General features: G+C 45.9%; 1 protein-coding gene across 2 annotated transcripts in view; it reads left to right on the top strand.

The window, feature by feature from the left end:
* Map3k19 (mitogen-activated protein kinase kinase kinase 19) overlaps window positions 1-23,776 on the top strand; it is a 43,446-nt gene extending 19,670 nt beyond the window's left edge. Inside the window, exons 7-15 of one of the 2 annotated variants that reach the window (XR_010056991.1) lie at window positions 2,639-2,729; window positions 4,636-4,711; window positions 7,387-7,646; window positions 8,726-8,769; window positions 13,569-15,974; window positions 17,851-17,997; window positions 20,508-21,205; window positions 23,239-23,479; window positions 23,604-23,776. Coding sequence is in view for 1 of the 2 variants with exons in the window: in XM_039091284.2 (XP_038947212.1) it covers window positions 2,639-2,729; window positions 4,636-4,711; window positions 7,387-7,646; window positions 8,726-8,769; window positions 13,569-15,974; window positions 17,851-17,997; window positions 20,508-21,205; window positions 23,239-23,305 (3,789 nt within the window). In the remaining variant the exon portion in view is untranslated. Of the gene's footprint in view, window positions 1-2,638; window positions 2,730-4,635; window positions 4,712-7,386; window positions 7,647-8,725; window positions 8,770-13,568; window positions 15,975-17,850; window positions 17,998-20,507; window positions 21,206-23,238 lie in introns of both variants that reach the window. The other variant, XM_039091284.2, reaches the window with a different exon arrangement.
* The last annotated feature ends 383 nt before the right edge of the window (window positions 23,777-24,159 follow it).

The raw sequence follows: 24,159 nt of genomic DNA, 5'->3' as shown, positions 1-24,159 counted from the left end.
TCATGGGTGAGGGGCTGCATACAGGACCCTGGGTGACTCAGAGGCTGTTGGATCACCAAAAACCAAATGGGTGATGAATCCGGGAAAACTGCATTCTTGAAACTCATGATCTATAAGTACCTCAATTAGAGTCAGTCTCTCTCTCTCTCTCTCTCTCTCTCTCTCTCTCTCTCTCTCTCCACCCCAGTAATGTCTTACTGCTTATAGAGCCTCGGGGTAGGTTGGAGTCTTGGTAGCTTGATGAGCTCCCTGAATCGTAGGTGCTCCCTCCTCTCTGCAGGAGGGAGTGTTGCAATCCAGAGTGCACACACGCTGGAAGTCTTTGGTTGGTTCCTCTTTCTGGCTCTCTGGTGCCTCAAATAGGGTCACTCAGGCCACTTCGAGGCCTCCACTGTCTCGAACTAATTCCCTCCTAAAGGTCCTACTTCCTCCTGCTATCACTCTGAAGTTTAGGACTCAAGCGTAAAATCTTTTCAGGGAGACAGACATTCGATCTGTCCCCAATTCGTGTGTGGATAACACAGAAGGCTTTATCTGTACTAAATTCCACGTCGTAGAATTCCATTTATTTTAAGCAGTTTTTTTTTCATTAATACTTTCTTTTCAGTGTGTGAGTCTTTTCATTTCCTAGTTTTTTTGTTTGTTTGTTTGTTTTACCTTCTAATGGTATTTAAATTTTTTGATTAAATTTATTTATGAAGACTGGAACTCAAATGCAGGTTACAGTATACATGGGAGTCAGAAGACAACTTTTGGGGGTCAGTTCTCTCCTCATACCATGTGGGTCCCAAAATCAAACTGGGGTCACCGTTCTTGGCAGCAAGTGGCATTCCCCATCGAGATATCAATCATCCTTGACATTCCAACAGAGTTTTCAAGAAATCTGTTCATAGCCTAGTTTCCTAAGCTTTCTATTCTCCCAGCCCTCCATCTCTCAGGTTTTAGAATCTTCTGGGAGCTGTAGTGTTTTTAACATTCACAGTGCTAAAGCTATAGCATTTAAAACCGAGGCCTGGATACGCCTTTCCATTTAAAAACTGTATTTATTTTTGAGACAGGTCTCTTGCATCCCAGGCTGGCCTCAAACTCCTTGCATAACCAGGAGTGACCCTGAACCCCAAAGACCTCTGCTGCTAATTCCCAAGGGCTGAGGTTACAAGCATGTGCCATCATGCCCAGTTTTATATGGTTCTGGGCACAGTCAGCTACACCCCCAGCCTAGATAAAGAAAATTAAAAGCACAAAATCAATAGCAACAACTTCCATTAAAGGAGAACACCACCAACAATAACTCTGAGGCAGATGCTTTGGAAAGTAAAGGTGCTTATTACCACCAAGCCCGGCTGTCTAAGTTCAATCCCTGGGACCCACACACAGGCAGAAAACTGTCCCACAAGCTGACTTCTGTTCTTCACATGCACACTGTGCCACAAGCATGTATCCTCACATGTACACACACACCAATAAGCTCAAAAGACATCTTTTTTCTTTTCTTTTCTTTTTTTTCGGAGCTGGGGACCGAACCCAGGGCCTTGCGCTTGCTAGGCAAGCGCTCTACCACTGAGCCAAATCCCCAACCCCAAAAGATATCTTTTTAAATCGGGTGGTTGTGGCATGCACCTTTAAACCCAGCACTCAGAAGCCAGAGGCTGGTGGATCTTTGTGAGTTCAAAGCCAGCCTCGTCTACAAGAGCAAGTTCCAGGACAGAAACCCTGTCTTGAAAAAATAAAATAAAATACATTTAAAAAATTAAACACAATGACTTCTACCCTACAAAGAAAACATTTTCCTTTAAAGAGCTCTGAGTACTCTTTATAAATCAAGTTGGCTTTCGAACATAAGGATTATTTTCTAAAAGGCCAAAGGCAGTTTGAGAAGTCGTGCCCCATGATCAGATCAGAAAGCGGTCCTAGAGAAAACTTTAATCAGCTTTGGTGCCTGCTCTGGGGATCTGTCTGCGGCTTCCACTGGAGCAGGGGTTTCTTTTTCTTCTGCGATGCCCCAGGGACCTGCTGTAGGAATGCTGTTGTCATCCTCTGAGGTTGCTTCCCTGTGACTATGGCTGAAGGATTCTTTCCACTTATCCGTATTTGCAGCAGCTTAGCGGCCGGGATGCTGAACTCATAAAGTAGAAAATACCGAGGATGGGATTTCAGCTTTGATCTTCCGTTTTCATTACACAATTAATCACTTCTGCTCCAGAGGTGCCGAACCTTCCTCGATGTTTGAGTCCTAAATACTTTATCCAAATTAGAGGGAATCCACAGTGTCAAAGTTTACCCTCGGAAAGTCAGCATTCACCCTGCCAACAAAATAGTACATTGAAAGGTTACTTTAATGTTTAAACTTAAAAAGTGTGGATGTTCACATATGCGTGTATACATGTGCATGCACATGTGGAGGCCAGAGGTCAACCTTGGCTGTTGTCGCTCAGGAGCCTGTCTGTCATGGCTGGCTGATTCCAGGTGTCCCCACACGTTTCTGCTTCCCAGGGCTGACTATATTACAAACAAGAGTCACAACACCAAGCTTTTGAATGTGGATTGTGCTTACTGAACTCCAGCGCTCATGCCTGTGTGGCAGGTGTTTGAGCATCTCCCCAGAACCTCACTGAGCTTTTGTTCTGTGAGCTTACAGGACTTTGCCCTTGACGATGACTTCAGTCCATCCATATTGGCTGGGGAAGGAACAGCTCCCCGGGGTGAAGGCTGGCCACGAAGGACAGAAGGTATCCACTTCCATCCATGACTTGTCCCTGAAGAGAGCATTGGTGCTTTGGGGTTCTCTCACAATTTCAGAAGTATGTGGTGTAACTTTTGAAAACACACTAAAGGAGAAAACCAAAGCGGGTGAGAGAGCCCACTGGTAAAGTGCTTGCTTTACAAACATAAGGCCCTGAGTTGTTCTCCAACACCCACATAAAAAGCGCTGGGCGTGGGGTGAGTTTGTAATTCCAATGCCCCATCCCACCTGGTGGGTTTCAGGCCAGGGAGAAGCCCTGCTCCCCAAAAATAAAAACAAAGCTCACAACAAGAAATCAAGATGGGCAGTGCCTGAGGAATGACAGTCTGGCTTTATGTGTATGTTCACACACACACACACAAACACACAGAGAAGGAGAGGGAGGGGAAAGGATAGGGGAGGGGGTAGGGAGGGAGGGAGACTGACTATAACTAACCCCCTCACCCTTCATCCTGTTATATTTTTTATCTGAATCAGGCTTGGCCTCCTGCCCCTCCCCAGGCCACCTGCTCCTGCTCTCTGTTACATAGTTACAGCTCCAGCTCAGCCAGCAGCCTCCTGCTCTCAGTTTCCCACCTTTCCTCTCCTCTCAGAGTCTCCCCTCTGCTCCAGGAGTCTGTTCTTTTCCAGCCCGTTTACTTTTTCCTCGGCCTTTTTTTCCCTCTGTGTGTGGTTGCCCTGTGTCAAGCAGACTCCTGTCTTCCTTAGCCTTTCTCTTGCCTTTCTTCAGTGTGACTACAGAGCGGAATTTAGTAACAGTTGCAATGAGCATCATGGAACCTGGAGAAACTGATGAGCACAAATGACCCCCCCCCCCACCCGGGAAGCGTGCTGTGCTCAGACTGCCTCTGCCTCTCCTAACTTGAAAGCTAGGACTTCAGAAGGCCCAACTGTGTCTGTCTCAAGACGCCTTCCAGGGGGTTGAAATGACTTCTTTACTCTGTCGGATTTAGGAACAACTTGACGTTTGAAGTGCCGTCTTCTTTTCAGATGGCTTTGTACTGACTGGGCTTTCTGAGCTATCTTTACAGAGCTCTTGAGGCCTTAAACCTTAATAAGTCAAAGAAACAGTGATCTTTCTGGCAGAATTTCTCCTCATGGATTTCAGTTAGTGGAGGTCCTCTGGAAGGCAAGGTGCTGTCTGTTACACTCACAGGGGGACTTTTGTCTCCAAACAGGACACTGATCAGTCAAAGACTCTCCTTTCCATCTGAAAGATTATGTTTTAGTTATTTTTTTGTGCACGTATATACGTGCGTGGATATACACATACCTCAGCCCATAAACACAAATCAAAGGACAACCTGCCAGTCGGTCCTTTTCTTCCACCACATGGGCTTATCCGGTGTGTGTCAGACTCCTTACTAAGCAATCTGGAAATTAACAAAAAAAACAACCTTTTTTTTTTTCTTTATTTTTTTTCGGAGCTGAGAACCGAACCCAGGGCCTTGTGCTTGCTAGGCAAGCGCTCTACCACTGAGCTAAATCCCCAGCCCAAAACCAACCTTTTGATACCAAGTCTTCACATTGTCATCCCCCCAAAGTTCACACTCAAGAACAGTGCACTTTAGTCTCTCTCTCTCTCTCTCTCTCTCTCTCTCTCTCTCTCTCTCTCACACACACACACACACACACACACACCTTCAAGACATTTTAGCCAAGGATATAGTTTTGTGGTGGGCCACACTCACCGCTCTCCTTAGCTGGAGGTGGTGTATACTTGACACAGTATGTGCACACTGGAGAAAATGGCTAAGCACCAAGCCCTAACTCACATTTATTCTATGACCATTAGGAATAGGCTTCTCTAAATAGACTGAAGCGTTTCTCCCTCATCCTCTGGGAGTTCACTGCTTGCTTTCTTCATCTACTCCTGTCTTGACTTTCCACAGGTGTTGAGATTCTTGTGACGATGTTTCCACCAGATTCTCCCCAAGAAGCAAGCCAGGAAGATTTGACAGAAAGCAGGTAAGGAATGTCCTCCAAGGTGCTAGGTTGTAATGTAAGTAGAAGATATGACAGTTGTGTGGCAACGAATACTACGAGGAGGGGCTGGACAATAAACAGACATATCAAGTGTGTGGGCCACTTGGCATCTGTTGCAATGATGGAGCTCAGCCGGTAAGAACACTTGCTGGCAAGCATGAGGATCAGAGTTCAAATCCCCAGCATCTATATAAAAATGCTCAGCATGGATAGGTGCATGCCTATTACCTCAGCACTGTAGGGAAGTGGAGACAGGAGCATTACTGGGACTTGCTGGCTGCCAGCCTAGCTTCGGGTTTAGTGAAACACAAGAAACAATATTCTCAAGGGAATATGGCAAAGAAGGTTGGTGTGGGACACCCAGTGCTCTCCACTGGCCTCCATTTCAGTGCACATAGGCAAATCCACCTGCACGCAGAGGAGTACCTACAACACACATATACACTCACACACACATACACTCACACACACATACACACACACAAACACACACACTCATACTCACACACACATACACACTCACACACACATACACACATACACACATACACTCACACACACATATACACATATACTCACACACACATACACATACATTCACACACACAAACACTTACACACTCACAGTCACACACACATATACACATTCACACACATACACACGTATACTCACACACAAACACACACACTCACATTCACACACATACACACATACACTCACACACACTCATACTCACACACACTCACACACACTCATACTCACACACACATATACACACTCACACACACTTACACTCACATTCACACACACATACACACATTCACACATACACTCAACACACACAGACATACACACATAAACACTTACACACACTCATACTCACATACACTCACACACACTCATACTCACACACATATACACACTCACACACACTTACACTCACATTCACACACACATACACACATTCACACATACACTCAACACACACAGACATACACACATAAACACTTACACACACAGACACACAGACATACACACAAACACACTCACACACACGCACACACAAACACACTCACACACATACACTCACACACAAATACACACACTCACACACACATACACATATACATATACTCTCACATACACACAGAGAGAGAGAGAGAGAGAGAGAGAGAGAGAGAGAGAGAGAGAGAGGGAAACAGGCTGAAGGTCTGATGATTTGGCTTCAGGGCCATAGCATACCTACATTGTTCTGGAAACATGCTATCCAAAATGGGGTTCTGTAACCCATAACCAGTATAAGATAATGTTAGTACAGACCAGGAGGGTGAGCATTAGTAATTCGATAACACAATCTTATATCCATTGATCCGATGATGAAAAATACAGCCTATTTTCTGCATGTTTTGATTCTTTGCATCCTGCTCTAGTTTTCATTACTTGGAAGGTTTTAAGGTGGGTTCTTCTGGCACTAGAATTCAGAAGTCAGAGGCAGGAGGATGACTACAGGCTTAAGGTCAGCCTGGTTTACACATCAAGTTCCAGGCCAGGAGGTATATTATTGGGAATTTCCTTCCCTAGTGAAATGAAAAGTGTCTGCCCCTCCTTATAAAGCCCCAAAGACAAAAACTAAAGCACGACTCTACCAGAGCTCACTTGGAGAGCGCCGAGGAGTGGCTGGCAGAAGCATGGGAACCCAAAGCAGCCTCACCGGAAAGTCTTTACCGTGGTTGGCTTTCCTAACACACACGAAGCCCTGAGTTTGATCCTCACCTCTGCATAAACTAGGTATGGTGGTGCATGCCTGTGATCCTAACACTTGGAAGGTGGAGGCAGGAGGATTACAGGTTCAATGCCATCCTTGGCTACAGAGCTAGTTTGGGACTAGCTTGGATTACATGGGACCCTGCCTCAAAATAAATAAATAAATAAATAAATAAATAAATAAATAAATAAATAAATAAATAAATAAATCTAATGAAAATAGACGCTGGTTTCTCAGGCCGACAGTCTGAGAGTACTGGCCTGGCTAATTAATGCCTTTAGAGACAAGGCTCCTGTCCCAGCCTTTTGTGTCTGGGAACTCTCCTGTTCCCAGAAATGGGGACCAAGGAAGGAACTCTGGCTAGGACAGAATCTAGAGGTCAGGGCTGGCGGGACCAGGCCAGCGCATGTAGAGGGCCTTACTCTATTAGGAGCCCACAGCCCCTCTCAGCCAGACCACTTGGGAACTAATTTTCCCAACACGTTCTCTGGCCTGAGAACTGCAGGTCTGGAGGACACAGGAATGCACCGTCAGGTTTCTGCAAAATACCTAGACGAGTGCACAGAGGAACTTGTTTTGGTTTCAGAGATTCGATCCACAGATGCTTTGGTTTGGTGGTGGTTGACTTCCTGGTAAGACAACTGCAGGTTACGGTGGAAAGCATGCTGGGGAGAAGGCTGTTTCCTTCAGGGTGGCCACGAAGGGAACCAGGTAGTGGTGGGAAGCCAGAACCCCCTTCAAGGCATCTTCCCAGTGACCTGATTTGTTTACATTAGGCACCACCTCCTCCAGCACCCTCATACGCTGGGGGACCAGACTGTGACTACAGAGGGACCATCTGAGTTCTGAGCTATACCAGCCAATGAGCTTTTACCATCTCTCCCCTTTCAGTCAGGTGACTTCAGAGCGTCCGGAGTGGGGACCAGGGCATCCTGTCTCTCCAGCGAAGGAAGTGGAGATGGTGGGCCTCACGTCAAGGATGTTAACTACACAGCCTTCACTTCTGAAGACAGAAGGGGGATCTCAGGAGCTCTGTGGGGCAGATGTGGCTCTCTCACCACCAAGGCCTTGCTTAGACCCAAGCACGGCTATAGCTGCAGTCAGGGAGGAGGCTCCTCATGTTCTGAAAGTGCAGCCAAGAAAATCCGACAGTGAGTCAAGCATTTGCTTATGTATTTACTGTTAGAGTGTCCATACAGGCACATACTGTATGGCAGGCAAGCATTCGCCCCACTCCTCACCCTTCCCTGCTCTTCCTCTCTTCACCCCCTCTTCTTCCCGTCAGTCCCCTGTCCCCTAAACAATCTCGCCTCTCTGTTCATGCCATATCTACACCTATGGTTTTCTGTCTCTCCCTGTAAAACTATGGAAACCGCAACTGAGAGCAAACACATGGAGTTGAACATTTAATTCTACAATGGAGCTGGAGAGATAACTCAGTAAAGTGCTTGCAAGCACAAGGATCTGAGTTCAATTCCCCGAACCCATGTTTTTAATAAGCCAGCTATGATGGCTGGTGCTTGTGATCACAGCTCAGGGGCTGTGATCCCTGGGGCCCAATGGCAGGAAGCCTAGACAACTCGACAGATTCCAGGCTAGGGAGAGGTCTGGTTTCAAAAAACAAGGACAATGGTGCCCAAATGTTTATGTGTCCTCTGATTGCTACAAGCACATTGTGGAACAAAGATTCCTTCTCTTTGTGCACACACACACACACACACACACACACACACACACACACACACCCCTAACAATAGGAATAATAGTGACAATGACAACACTGAATGCAACATGAGCAAGTGACTGAGAAGGAAATGTGTTCTCTGTGTTTCAGGGAAGAGAAAGCTCGTGTAGGAGCCGGGCACGTAGCTCAGCTGGTAAAGTGTTCCCTAGCATCCGTGAAGCTCTGAGCTCTGAGCATAACACACACCTGTAATCCTAACATGCGGGGGTGGAGGTAGGGGGAGTGGAAGTTCAAGGGCATCCTTAGCTACTACATGTAGGCTGCTGTATGAGACCAGCTCTCAAAAACGAATGAACAAACCCTTAATAACCCCTTCTGGCAGCTTTGGCCTAAGGTTTTCTGAAATTACCCTTAGCTCTGTGTACACCACACAGGAAGAACATACTTTGAAACACTTTCCCACATATCTTAGCATCGAGTCTGCTCCATCCAGGAACTCTTCAGCCTACTACCAAGAACACCCAATTCTTGTTTCTTTCCTTATAGAGTTTCCTACCTCTGACATGAGATACAGTAGCCGAAGAACTGAGGTAAGATTGATTCCAGCATGCCTGACTTCGTTAAAAAACAACAAGGGTGGTGGAGGTGCACACCTTTAATCCCAGTGCTTGGGAAGCAGAGGCAGGTGGATCTCTCTCAGTTCGAAGCCAGCCTGGTCTACGGAGCTAGTTCTAAGACAACCACGGCTTCACAGAGAAACCCCATCTCAAAGAAAAATAATAAAACCCCAAAACACCAACAACAACAATGAGCTTTAGCAAACGATTCAGAGTCAAATCCTCAGCAATAACACTGTGGAGAAAAGTGAAAAACGATGACTATTGTACGGAGAAGCTAAGTATTCATGGGAAAACCATTCCTTGCCCCTTGACTTGCTTCTCTGGTCTGTCACCTGCCCCTGGGTAGTGAGGTGAACAGGTCTCTTTGTTTTCATCTGCTCAACTCTTTTTCTTTGTCTGTGTTTTTTGTTTCTTTATGTATTTAAGTTTTAGGGACAGGGTCTCACTATGTCACCCTGGCTGGCCTTGAACTCACAGAGATCCCCCTGCCTCTGCCTCTCTAGTTCTGGGATTAAAGGTGTGGGTTGCCATTTGTCCAAATCCCACTCCGTTGGTGGAGAGTGTTCCACTCCTAGAATTTAAAAGTAAAGCTCCTGGGAAGATACTTGTCACTTTCAGTTTTCTCAGCTCTCTTGGCCTTCGGTGTCCTAGAAGTTATGCAAACATCTGTCCACACCTGTGCATCAGCCCATGAGTGACACCTGTGCACACATGTGTATCAGTCCATGAGTGACACCTGTGCACACCTATGCATCAGCCCATGAGTGACACCTGTGCACACCTGTGCATCAGCCCATGAGTGACACCTGTGCACACCTGTGTATCAGCCCATGAGTGACACCTGTGCACACCTGTGTATCAGCCCATGAGTGACACCTGTGCACACCTGTGTATCAGCCCATGAGTGACACCTGTGCACACCTGTGCATCAGCCCATGAGTGACACCTGTGCACACCTGTGTATCAGTCCATGAGTGACACCTGTGCACACCTGTGTATCAGCCCATGAGTGACACCTGTGCACACCTGTGTATCAGCCCATGAGTGACACCTGTGCACTTGGTTCCCAGGCACTGTCTACCTGGCTTTTTGACTACACTATGCAAGTCAGCCAGCAAACTCCAGGAATCTGTCTGTTTTATGTCCCCAAAACTGGGATTCCAAACTTATTCCACCACAGCTAGCTTTTTAAATGTGAGGTCTGGGGACTAAACTCAGGTGTTTGTACTTGCAAGGTAAGCAGTTTACTGACTGAGCCACCTCTTCATTTCTTATTTCCTACTTTTGAGAAATGGGAAAAAAAATTCAGGCAATAAAATTGAGGGAGATAGGTGTTCCCTAACACTTGCGTTTCTAGTATCTAGGTTTTTTTTTCCTGCTCATACCTAGTTTGCAACTGAAAATTCAAGTCATAGCTCTCAGTTGCTATCATAATCCATGTCTATAAATAATCTCATATAATTAGGTACAGAGTTTGTGTACATAGGAAAAGGCCGCAAAGTCGAATGCTATAGTTTGCATTACACTGCCCTCTAGAGGTTGGTAATACTTAAAGTAGCTGAGTTTGAAATGAGAGATGGCTTGGGGCTTGAGAGCACTTGCTACTCTTGAGGACCTGGGTTCCGTTTTTAGTACACATAGGGGGGCACACAACCATCTGTAACTCCAGTTCCAGGGAATCCAACAGACACCTTGGCACACATATGTACATGCAGGCAAAATACCAATACACCATACACATTAAATAAGTCTTTTTTTTTTTAAGCTATTGAGGCTTTTCTTGCTGTTTGTTTGTTTTGAGATTGGATGGAGCTCAGACTGGCCTCAAGTTTGCTGTGTAACTGAGGATGGCTGTGAACTCCTGGTCCTCTGACTTCCACGTCCAGAGTCCTGTGCTCATAGGCATGCATTCGCTACCACATCCAGTTTGTGGGTTGCTGGGGGGTTGAATCAAGCACTTTCTGCATTCTAGATGACCTGTGGCAACCGAGTGCCTACAAAGCCCTGAGCATTGCTAAGTTTCCAAGTCCAAAGCTGTCCCCAACTAAGTGACTCAGCAAAACAACGAGTTCATCGGTCCTGGAAGGACCCTTAAACTACATATAACGTCAAGTTTAGAGTGTTCTCAAGAGGACTTTAAACATTTTAATCAGCCCTGTGGAAACTAAAAAGAAAAGAGAGATAAAATACTTCCCGTTTTAAAATGTAACATCTGAACTGGGCATGGTGGCCCATGCCTTAATACCATCACTTGGAATAAAGAAGCAGGTGGACCTCCAAGTTCAAGGTCAGCCTGGTCTACAGAGTGGGTTCCAGGACAACGAGGACAGGCAGAAATCAGCAGACAGCCAGACAGAAACCCTGTCTTAAAACAAAACAAACAAGCAAAAAATAAAAAAGCAAACAAAATAGATAAATAAATAAATAACCCCACATCACCAAGAAATATAACCATGAGTCTTGATGTGTAAACTTTAGCTTTTTTTATTTTTTAAACATTTGATAAGTATGGGCATTCTGTCTGCACGTATGTCTGTGCATCATGTGCATGCAGTGCCCATGGAAGCCAGAAGAGGGTGTCAGGTCCCCTGGGACTATTACAGACTGCGAGCCATGCTGTAGGTGCTGCCCTAGAAGAGCGACCAGCATCCAACCACTGAGCCTCTCCCCAGCTAATTTTAGCTTTAAAAAAAGATTTACTTTATTATTCCTCATTACGTGTATATATGTATGTCGGTGTGTATATGCTAGGTGCATGTATATATGTATGTCAGTGTGTATATGCTAGGGGCATGTATATATATGCATGTCGGTGTGTATATGTTAGGTGCATGCAAATGGCTAAGGATACCAAATGTATCGGGTCCCCTGGAGCTGGATTTGCAGGTAGCTATGACCCGCCCAACATGGGTGAGGGGAACCAAACTTAAGTCCTCTGCAAGGGAAATAAGTCCATACACTTAATTTCTGATCCAACACTACAGCACCTAACTATACCTTTTAAAAGAGTCGCTTAATCTTGGTTCTGAGGAAGCATTGAGAATGATATTTTAGTTATTTTGTGTTGCTTCCTTCCCACCCCCATTTTTGGGATGGGGATCCAACCTAGGGCTTCATGTAGGCTAAGCATATACTATACTACTGAACCAAATCCAGATTTATTTTTAATATATTTAAGTGTGTGTGTGTGTGTGTGTATGTGTGTGTGTGTGTGTATGTGTGTGTGTGTGTGTGTAGAAATCAGAAGACAACTTGGGGGAGTTAGCTCTCTCCTTCCACTTAGGTCTTCAGGCTTGGTGGCAGGTGTCTTTACCCACCGAGCGATCTTGCTGGTCCTGATGTGGGTTTTATTGTATGTATGTATGTATGTATGTATGTGTGTGTATGTGTGTATGTATGTATGTATGTATGTATGTATGTATATGTGTGTCTGTGTGTGTATGTATGTGTGTATGTATGTATGTATATGTGTGTGTCTGTCTGTGTGTATGTATGTATGTGTGTGTATGTGTGTATGTATATGTGTGTCTGTCTGCATGTGTGTGTATGTGTGTATGTGTGTATGTATGTATATGTGTGTCTGTGTGTGTATGTATGTGTGTATGTATGTATGTATATGTGTGTGTCTGTCTGTGTGTATGTGTGTATGTATGTATGTGTGTGTATGTGTGTATGTATATGTGTGTCTGTCTGTATGTGTGTGTATGTATGTATATGTGTGTGTCTGTCTGTATGTATGTGTGTATGTATGTATGTATGTATATGTGTGTGTCTGTATGTCTGTCTGTATGTGTGTATGTATGCATGTATCTATGTTATGTATGTATATATATATATGTGGGTGTGTCTGTATGTCTGTGTGTATGTATGTATGTATGTATGTACTAGTATACTAGTATACATAAATAAATGCTGGGAACCAAACCAGGGCTTTGTGCACACCAGAGAGCACTCTACTATCTAAGATCCATCTCCAGTTCCACATTTTGGTTTTAGAAATCGTGATCTTTCTGTCCTGTTGACATATTGAAGTAGCTGGACATAGCTAAGTGGTAGAGCACTTTCCCAGTATGCACGGGCCCTGGGTTTGATCTCTGTCTTAGTTAGGGCTTCTATTGGTGTGAAAAGACACAACAATGGCAACTCTCGTAAAGGAAAATATTTACTGGAGTTGGCTTACAGCGGTTCAGTTCTTATCATCACGGTGGGAAACATGGCAACATACAGGTGGACATGGTGCTGGAGAAGGAGCTGAGAGTTTTGCATTTTTATCTGAAGGCAACAGGAGACTGTGAGCAGCTTGTGCATATGAGACCTCAAAGACTGCCCCTACAATAACGCACTTCCTCCAAGGCCACACCCACTCCAACAAAGCCACACCTCCTAATAGTGCCATTCCCTGTAGTCCAAGCCATCAAACATAGGAGTGTATGGGGGCTGGGGGAGGGAGGGTGTCATTCTATTTAAACAACCATAATCACCAACTCTTAAAAAAACAAATGAAACAAAATAACAAAAACCAGTGATACTTAATACTTAAATGATTTCCTTAAGTGAATATTAGAACGTCTTGACTTAAGCCAAGCAGTGGTGATGCACCAGAAGTTGGGAGATTTCTGAATTTGAGGCCAGCCTGGTCTACACAGCAAGTTCCCGGACAGCCAGGGTTACACAGGAAAAAAACTGTCTCAAAAATAAAAAATAAAAAATAAAACCCCCAAACCATTTACTTTGATATTTTCTTCATTCATTTTTTCTTTCTCTTCCAGCTCCCTCTGCCACCTCCATCCCTCTTGCCCATGAGATCGTCTGTCTTCAATATGGAAAAAAGCCCCAAGTTCCCAAGACACGGGGAGAGAAAGGTCCCCAGCCTCAGCCTGTCTGTGCCTAAGCTCCTGGAGCCCCTTAGCCAACCTCTTAGCCAATCTGCTGAGTTTAGTTCAGCTAAGAACCAACAAGAAGTCACATGGGAAGGACCCCCAGAACACACCCTCAGGGGTTCTGACTGGGCTATCTGGTCTAGAAATTTGTGCTCTTTCCGGAAGAGCAGAAAACAGAGGGGAGTAGCAGAAAGTTGGCGATCCCAGGAAACGAAAGGTGGGGACAAAACTGAAACCTCTGGCTTCGAAGAAGGGCCCTTTTTGTTCTCCTGTGGGAGTGTCAAGGAAGACACTGCTCCTATAGAGAGGGAAAGGGATAGTGGCTGCCACATTAGTGAAATCAGCGGGAGAGAGGACTCGCAATATCTTTTATCAGGAGAAAAAGAGAGTTGGACAGATAGAGCGGTTGAGAAAGATTTGGAGGTTGAGCACCCCTTTCTCAGCGAGCTCCTGGAAGCCTCGAATACAAAAATAACCCTAGCAGAGGAGAAAGAGATCGGAAATGAGAAAGTTCCCGATTCCGAAAGCAATTCGGTACACCGGGCTGGAACAGTGCAGCCACACGCAGTGTTAGAAGAGCTTAGTGTTCCTAAGAACATACCCAGGATGAACTCTGATGGCCCCATCACAGGGCTCCTAGAAGGTCATGGAGACACAGAAGAGAACAGAAAACTGCCGATCGAGGAAGAAACAAACCCAGAAATGAATGGGGCAGTGCCACTTGTTCACATCACATTCCCTGGAGAAGGGACACCCAAGGGACCTGCTAGAGCTAAACCAAACCTCCAAAGGAGAAAGCACCCGGTGCAGAGCAGCGGTAGCCCCAACATACTCGCTCGACAAGAACACGGCAAACTCCAGACAAATACTCACAGGACCAAGGCCAGAAACAGACCACCTCCTAATCTCATGGTTTCCATCCAAGCATCCATTAAACCTAACGTGCGTAAAAACAGCATCAAAACTCAAGTTTTCCCTGCTTTGGAATTTATGGACCACAGACCTCATCCGCCATCCAAGTTTCAAAGGAGAGCACCCGTGACAGAAAAGAAGTCAATGTGTCAGACCCAGAAACCTAAGAAGCAAGCATTTCCTCACATCTGTAAAAATGCAGGCATAAAAAAGCCAGGCGTTGTCCTCTCTGTTGAAACAACCGATCCAAGATTGCACTTCCTGGACTTGAAGTACAGTGACATGTTCAAAGAGATCAATTCAGCCTCCAACGGACCAGGCATCTATGAGATGTTTGGAACCCCTGTTTATAGTCACATCCGAGAGGCAGAAAGGCACGAACACAGACATTACCATGAGATATGTGCAGCTCCATCAGGACGAAGTGTTGGTAATAAGTGTCAGCCTTCCCAAAGTGACAGATGTGCCAACAGCAGAGCAAGACTTCTTCAGAAGAGACCTCACGTTAAACCCCCCAAGCCTTCACTCGGGCTCAAGCAAAAGCACAGAGGGTTAATTTCTAAAGATAAGGGTTGCAAGGGTATGGGGGGCCACGTAGAGGATAGCGTTTCAGAACCAGGTTGGCAGACGAGACCTTCAGCAAATGACTCTCTGTCTTCCAAAGATGAGGCTCAACTCACGCACTTGACCCTGATCCCTGAGACGTCTCCTGAACAGAGAGAAACCCCTCCTCTCTCAGATCTATCCATTGTTGAGGAAATCTTCACGGAGGAGTGTGCAGATGAAGAAGGCATTCTTCATAATGACAGTCTTACCCAAAGCCTTGGAGATCTGAAAGCACTTGAAGGGCTGCACCCCCAGACCCCGCTCGTTCCTTCAGAAGACAGCTGGGCTGTGCTCAGCGAGAAGCATTCAGGCAAGCATGTGTCACCAGGAAAACATGATGTAGGACCTCTTGACAAAATAAATGCTGACCAGATGTTCACGGGTTACCTGGAGTTCGATAGCCTTTCGGATAAGTCTAAAACAAGGGTGAGCTTTTCCAGGTACTCTTTCCAGGAGAAGCCAGAAAGTGCACCTTCCCCTACAGAACAACCCTGGGCACATTCCTTGGATCAGGATAGCTTAGAAGATGACTCCACCACATACCAAAGGTTTGGAAAGGTTTCCCAGGGAATCTTAGACCCAGGAAAGAATGAAGAATTGACAGACGAGTTGCTGGGTTGTCTGGTCGAAGAACTGTTAGCAATTGACGAGAAAGATAACAACTCTTGCCGAATAATGACAAATGAGGCCGACACCCGGGACCTGAATCTTGTCTTCGGCAGGAGAGGCAACACCATCGAAGGACTGGACAGAGAGACAACAGATGTCAAACTACAGGTTGGTCTGATCTGAATCAGAGGTGCACTGGGGTGGGAAGGACCTTAGAGACAATCTGGTTCAAAACATTTTTAATTATGTGTGTGTGTGTGTGTGTGTGTGTGTGTGTGTGTGTGTGTGTGACCTTCCACCGTTTCAGCTCCTAGGATCACACTTAGATCATCAGGCTTCCCCCTGCCACCCCCACAGAGTCATGGCTTCTCAGCCTTCTTAATGCTGCAACCCTTTAATGCAGTTCCTCCTGTTGCCGTGAGCTCCAACCATAAAATCATTTCGTTGCTACTTCATAATGGTTTGTTTATCCAGACAGGGTTTCTCTATGTGCCCCTGGCTGTCTGGGAACCTACTCTGTAGACTAGGCTAGCCTCAAACTCAGAGATCTGCCTGCCCCTACCTTGAGAGCATTGGGACTAAAGGTGTGTGCCCCTACCGGCTGGCTCCACACTTCTTAACTGTAATTATGTTATTGTTGTGAATCAATGTAAGTATCGGATAAGCAGGATAGCTGACATGTGTCCCCGTGAAGCTGTGACCTGTCGTCGTATAAATATAAAAAATAAAAAAGGTACGGTTGTCTTTTACCCCGTTAGGCCCTGCACCACGGTGTCCCAGTGTCTCCTGCTGCCGCACACTCAAACCGCTGTAAATAAGCAGAGCGGAATCTTAATGTCACCTCCCTGTCATGGCTTCTCTCCCTCTCCCTCCTGTCTCTTCCTCCTCTGTCATGGCTTCTCTCCCTCTCCCTCCTGTCTCTTCCTCCCCTCCGTTCAAGTCTTCTTCTCTTCCTTCAAACTTCTCTCCCGCCCATCCTTCCTTCTCCTCCAATGACAGGCCTCCTTCTATCCTGTACCTGCCCTTCACCTGTATTTTACAAATTCAATGGGGAGAAGGTTCTGGTGAAGTCACCTGAGTCCTGAGTAGACTAGGCAGCTGTCCTTGGGGCAGTGGAATTAGCATCAAAATACAGATAACTCCAGGGCAGACCACAACAGTGACCCACAAATCAAGAACTGCTGCCCATCTTGTCATCTTGCTACCCCCTAAAATCTTTATTTTCAAACGAGAAATTATAAATGCCATATCATAATTTCTTCACGGTCTTTGTGGCTTGTTATGCAAAGTTGGGATCCAGGTTCCTGGATTCCAGGCTGTGGTTCTTTACTGTGCCTCTTTGGTAGCCCAGGCTGGCTTTGACTTCATTACGCAGCTGAGGATAACTTGAACTTCCAGTCTCCTGCTTCTGGCTTGTTTATGTGGTGCTGAGGATGGAACCCAAGACTTTGCGAATGCAAAGCGGGCACTTTATCCGTTGAGCCACATCTTCGTGTCTCACTGTGGCTTTACCTCTGGAACTTGGCTAGTTTGATTCTGTACCTTGAGGTCACCTGGGGAAAGTTAATGAGGCAAAAGTAAGCAAGTCGGTATTTTGTTCAGTGATGACATTTTCAGTTGAAGGCAGATAGTTTTCAGTGATGAGCAGACAGTTACAGGCAAAGCTTGGTAGTCAGCTCCAGAGCCTCACAACTGTTTTACCAAAACAGCAAACAAACAGGCAAGCCTCATGTTGCTTGGAGTACGTTTATGGTTTTGGGTTGGACCACATGTACTCATAGCTTCTCTAGGCTGCATGGAGGTGTCCTGGGTTGCATGCAGGACATGGTTGGTCGTACATTGTAATCACAGCACTTGGGGCATAAAGGCAGTAGGGTCAGAAGTTCGAGGTCAGCCTTGGTTTTGTAGTTAGTTAGAGGCCAGCCTGGGCTACCTGATACCTTGTCTCAAATAAGGAGAAGGAGGAAGAGGAAGCAGCAGATCTCTTGTTCTTGACTCCACAGGAAACCAGAGTTTAATGATGATTTCTTTCTCATTTCCCCAGAGGTGTATTAATGGATTCCAGATATACGATGAGGAAAACTTTCTTACCTCATATGAAGAGAGGACACTTTCGGACAACAGTTTAAAACACGAAGAGGCTATATTCTGGACCAAGGGTGAGATCCTTGGGAGAGGAGCCTATGGCACAGTAAGTCAGCCTTGAACCCCTCAATGCTAGAATTCTCCACCTGACCTGACCCCTCTCTTCCCAACTGCCTGTACTTAGACCATTCGCAGCTGGAAGTTACAGAAGACCCAAACTTGCTTCAGGGGGAGTACGTTTCTTGCTTTATGTATTCGAAAGGTATGGAGATGTTTTGATGTCGGCACACGGGGTTTTAGAGACTTAACCATTTCTTCGGTATTTGCTGCTGTCTCCCAGGCCTGCCCTGGTCCCTACGCTCAGGCAGTGACCTTTTCCACTATCCTCTCATCACTCCAAGTCCATGCCCTGGACTAGCTACTCTTCTCCTCACTTCTGTAAGACTCCCAACGATAGCAACCTCCAGAAACAATGGCCTATTCTGGCTTACAGCTTGAGGGCACAGTCCATCATGGTGGGGAAAGCATGGCAGTGGGAGTGGGAGGCAGCTGCTCACACGGCATTGGCAGGCAGGAAGCAGAGAGAGATGGATGCCGGTGCTCAGCTCGCTGTCTCCTTTCTAGTCTGCTCAGGGCCCCAGCTCATGGAATGGTTCCAGCCACATTTAGGGTAGATCTTCCTACCTTGGTTAAATTCCCTCACAGATATGCCCAGATGTGTGTCTCCTAGACAAATGTAGATTCTGTTAAGTTGACAGTCAATACCAACCCTCATCACGAGCCCACTGGGTAAGAAATCTCTCCCTCCGTTGGTTCAGCATAGCACTGGAGACAGGGACACTTACTATACAGGGGCAAGCTCAAATGCTGTCCTTATGTGTTTTGTGAATTGCATAAATGACTCCCTAAAGTTTTGGCGGTCTAAAGAGTATTTGAATAGACAGATGAAGAAAAAGACTTACCTTAGCTGGGCAGTGATGGCTGCCACCTTTATTCCCAGCATGCAGGAAGCAGACTCAAGTGGATCTCTGTGAGTCTAGACCAGCCTACACAGCGAGTTCCAGGACAGCCAACACAGAGAACCCCTGTCTCAAAAGTCAAACAAACAAACAAACAACAAGACTGACCTTAAGACAGACCATAGAATGTCTAGTTAGGGACACTTCAGGAGCCCACAAGAAGGTGAGACAAAACGAAGACCCCAGAGCACATTATGGGGTGATTGGCAGGCCCTGCCTCCTTACTCTGAAGAGCTTTAGATCTGACTTGGCTCTATTTGTGTTCTTTTGGTGAGGGGCATTCCCAGCCAGCCTCTGATATTCTCATTAGCGAAATACATGAGGCAAATGCTATGTCAGTTTCATAGATAAGAAAATCTAATGAGGGCTGGAGAGATGGCTCAGTGGTTAAGAGCACCGACTGCTCTTCCAGAGGTCCTGAGTTCAATTCCCAGCAAACACATGGTGGCTCACAACCATCCATAATGGGATCTGATGTCCCCTTCAGGTGTGTCTGAAGACAGCAACAGTGTACTTATATACATGGAATAAATAAAATAAATCTTAAAAAAATGCCAAAAAGAAAATCTAATGAAGATCAAACTTGGGGGCTGGGGAGATGGCTCAGTCCATAAAGTGCCTGCTGTACAAGCCTGGAGACCCGATTTGATCCTGAGTGTCTCTATAGGAACTAGATGCCACAGCGTGCACCTATAATTTCAGCACAGAGCATGAAGGGATAGGAGGATCCCCAGGGCTCGGTGGCTAAGCTGATTGGAGAGCTCTAGGTCTCGAAAATAAATAATAAAATAAAAAGGAGACACAACTGAGAAAGACATCCTATGTCAACTTCTGGCTTCCATGTGCACACACAACTACACACACATCTTACGACTGCTGGGTATAGTTATTCAAAGGGTAATGCTAGCACTCTGGGACTCCATTTTAAAAGCACAAGAGAAGGGCTGGAGAGATGGCTCATCAGTCAAAAGCATTTCCTGCTCTCCCAGAAGACCTGAATTCCATTGTCTGCCTCCGTCCACACTGGGCAGCTCATAACTACCTTTAACTCCAGCTCTAGGTGATCCAACACCCTCCTCTGACCAGACACATATGCAGATACATCTTAATAAGATACACACATAATGACATAAATAAATCGGAAAAAAAAAAAACCCAAAACTTTCAGACAGGGTCTCACTATGCAGCTCTGGCTGACCTGAAACTGTGTAGACCAACTTGTCCTTGAACTGTCAGATCGTCCTGTGCCTCCCCTGCCTCCCCTGTGCTGAGATAAAGGCATGTGACAAGATGTCCGGCAAAAAAAAAAAAAAAAAAAAAGACAAGCAAGGAAAAAAACGTACAACTTATCTAAAAAAATAGATGGCCGAGGACTGATGGAGGCAAAGTTCGCATTAATGTAACCGTGTGACTGTAGTTTAGTGTGTCATCTGTTAATCATGCTTGCTGGTCACCATCCTGGCTGCCTGGAATGCAGGACTAAGCTTAACTATGTGACGTTCAGCTGCGGGTGGAATGACTTAGAGGACAAAAAGTGTTCGGGAGGGGAAGGAAAGTCACTTCTGAGCATGTCGTTCTCATCCCAATTTAATTGTAGGTATATTGTGGGCTCACCAGCCTGGGGCAGCTGATCGCTGTAAAGCAGGTGGCCTTGGATTCGACCGACAAACTGGCTACGGAGAAAGAATACCGGAAACTGCAGGAGGAAGTGGATTTGCTGAAGGCGCTGAAGCACGTAAACATAGTGGCTTATCTAGGGACGTGCCTGGAGGAGAACACTCTGAGCATCTTCATGGAATTCGTCCCTGGTGGTTCCATCTCTAGCATCATAAACCGCTTTGGGCCACTGCCTGAGACCGTGTTCTGTAAATACACAAGACAGATCCTGCAGGGTGTTGCTTATCTCCATGAGAACTGTGTGGTGCACCGAGATATCAAAGGAAACAATGTCATGCTCATGCCAACTGGGATAATAAAGCTGATCGACTTTGGCTGCGCCAAGCGTTTGGCCTGGGCAGGCTTAAATGGTACCCACAGTGACATGCTCAAGTCTATGCGTGGGACTCCGTACTGGATGGCCCCCGAGGTCATCAACGAGTCCGGCTACGGAAGGAAATCAGATATATGGAGCATTGGCTGCACCGTGTTTGAGATGGCCACGGGGAAGCCCCCTCTGGCTTCCATGGATCGGATGGCAGCCATGTTTTACATTGGAGCCCACAGAGGCCTAATGCCTCCCCTACCTGACCGGTTCTCAGAACCAGCTGCGGACTTTGTGCGTTTGTGCCTGACCAGGTAAGAAAACCAAGGGAGAAGATGCCTAGAGACCCGAAGCAGCTACTCCCTTCACAGTCTATGGCCCACTCGAAGCTTTGTTTCAGGGGCTGCGGGTGTGGATAAGTTGGCAGAGCACTTGCCCAGAATGCTCAAAGCCCTGGTTTAGTCTCTACACTGCATTAACTAGGCATGCTGTTTGCCTGTAGCTTCAGCATTCGGGAGGTGGAGGTACAAGGGTCAGAAGTTTAAGGCCAGGGGTTGGGGATTTAGCTCAGTGGTAGAGCGCTTGCCTAGCAAGCGCAAGGCCCTGGGTTCGGTCCTCAGCTCCGAAAAAAAAAAAAAGAAGTTTAAGGCCAGCATGGGATGCACGGAATCCTGTCTCAACAGACAGACACAAGGGAATAATGGGGCTATGTAACAACAACAACAAACTAATAATAATAATAATAATAATAATAATAGTAATAGTACAGGGGAATAAAGACATTCTCTATGTAGCCCTGGCTGTCCTTGAACTCAAGAGAGTGCTGGGATTAAAATCGAGCACCACCACCAACCAGGTAAACTCTCAATTCCTAAGGAGTTTTATTACCCTTATCTATGGTTTTGGTGGGGGATGGACATATACATTAGTATAGTGCATATATGGAGGCCAGAGGATAACTTCTAAGAGCTGGTTCTCTCCTTCCAGCACGTGAGTTCTGGGGATTGAACTCAGTCTGTCAGTCTTGGCAGCAAGCCCCTTTCTGTCGAGCATCTTCTTGCTTGTCCAAACTTACAAGTGAATAAAATGCTGACCACCCCCCCCCAAAAAAAAAACCCTTATTGCATGGTACCCATGAAGGTGTGCATTTTTAACTATGTGTCATTAAACTTTAAACAGACCGAATAAAAATATAGTGGAAAGGTCAGGCCTAACTAGGTACAGTGGGATATGTTTGTAATCTCAGCACTCAAGAGGCTAAGGCAGGAAGATTATAGGCCCAAAGCCAGCAGGGGCTACACAGAGAATTCTACACTAGCCTGGCCTACTTGGCAAAATCCTGTCTCAGAATAACCAAGATGAAAACCAAACAGTAGGGCCTTGTTTTTAGTTGCAAAAGCTGCCACATTTTCTTCTAAAGGTATTAGCGGGACAGTGATGGCACACACTTTTAATCCCTGCATTCAAGAGGCAGAGGCAGGTGGATCTCTGAGTGCTAGGCCAGCCTGGTCTACAGAGTGAGTTCCAGGGCAGCCAGGGTTACACAGAAACCATAACTGTCTTGTAAAACAAACACACAAACAAACAAAAAACCCAAACACACACACATACACGCATTCACATGCTCATGCACACATGCACGCACACCCCTAAAAACTAGATATTTAATCCTCCCAATGAGTTAGGCTTTTTTTTTAAAAGTTAAAAATTGAGATGATGTCTCATGTGCCCACAATGTTCTCAAGTTCTTCAATTCCATGCTTAGCCAAGGATAACCTTGAATTTCTGATTTTTCTTGGTTCCACCTGGATACTGGATTATAGGGGGGCATCACCAAATTTAAATTATGCAGTACCAGGACCTGGTGTATGCTAGACAAGCACTTTGCCCACTAACCCACAGCCCAGCCTGTAGGTTACTAATTCCCGTTTCATAGGTGAGCAAAGTTTCGGCCATTTGCTTCAGGATATAGTTAAAAACTGGAGTTGGGGCTCAAGCCAGTCCATTGAACTGTCAGCAATCATGCCATCTTTATTTTAATTAATCAGCGTGCGTGCGTGCGTGCGTGTGTGCGTGCGTGCGCGCGCGTGCGCGTGCGCCTGAGGAGGCAGGAAGCGGACATCTTATCTCCTGGTGGAATTATAGGTGGTTGTTGTGAGCCATCCAGCCTGGGTACCAGGAACCGAATTACCGTCTTTTGCAAGAGCAACAAGCGATCCTAATTACTGAACTGAGCCATCTCTTCAGCCCATGCGCCGCCATCTTTACCGTCTACATCAGGGTCGAGCAGGTCTTGGTAGCGGTCATGTCACTGTGTGCTGCTTCTAATCTGTTTTCTTCCTCTTAGGGACCAGCACGAGAGACCTTCTGCTCTCCAGCTCCTGACGCACGCCTTCATGCTGAGAAGCCAGTGAGCAAACGTGCACCGACTTCCGGCTTTAAACCCTCAATCCTCTGCTTTGCTGTGGGGAATGATGGTTAAGGGACTTATTTTCCTAATGTAAATCCGACCTAAATGGTGAATCCCATTTAACCAGATCCTGCAGCATTATTGGAAAGTTTTAGTTAACGCCGACCTTAAGGTTCAGGTACGACTGCCTGTATGCGTGAGAACAATTTCATAATATTAAAAACCCCGTTCCAGTGTTACAGTTTTGATTGCTCAAAAACTATCTCTACTGATTAACAGAATATTTTTTTCTTTTGAGACAGGATTTCATTACATAACCCTGGCTATCCTGGAACTTGCTATGTAGACCAGGTTAGCTTTGAACTCACGGAGATCTGCCTGCCTCTACCTCGGAGTGCTGAATATTAAAGGTGTGAGCCACCACACCCAGCTTAGTTCTTTTAAGTTTAAAATAAATTGCACACATTTTGCCTGATAGCATGCTTATTTGTGTGTCCCTCTGTGTGTGCTTGTGTGTGTGTGCACATGTGTAAACCAAAGGTTGACTTCGGTGTCTTCCTCTGTTGTCTAGTTTTTGAGACAGAATCTCTCAGTGGACCTGGAGCTCACCCATCGGATAGGCTGGATAGCAAGCTTAGTGTGATCTAGGCTCCTATCTCTACCTTCCTAGTGATCTTCCTTTTTAATACTTAAAAATCTATTTTATGTATGTGAGCACACTGTAGCTGTCTTCAGACACACCAGAAGGGGGCATCAGACCCAATCACAGATGGTTGTGAGCCACCACGTTGTTGCTGGGAATTGAACTCAGGACCTCTGGAAGAGCAGTCAGTGCTCTTAACCGCTGAGCCATCTCCC

The sequence above is a fragment of the Rattus norvegicus genome, chromosome 13 (assembly GCF_036323735.1).
Source record: "Rattus norvegicus strain BN/NHsdMcwi chromosome 13, GRCr8, whole genome shotgun sequence".
NCBI classification, from domain to species: Eukaryota; Metazoa; Chordata; class Mammalia; order Rodentia; family Muridae; genus Rattus; species Rattus norvegicus.
Note: the sequence above shows the minus strand (reverse complement) of the source record. Positions and strands in the feature narration are given on the sequence as shown.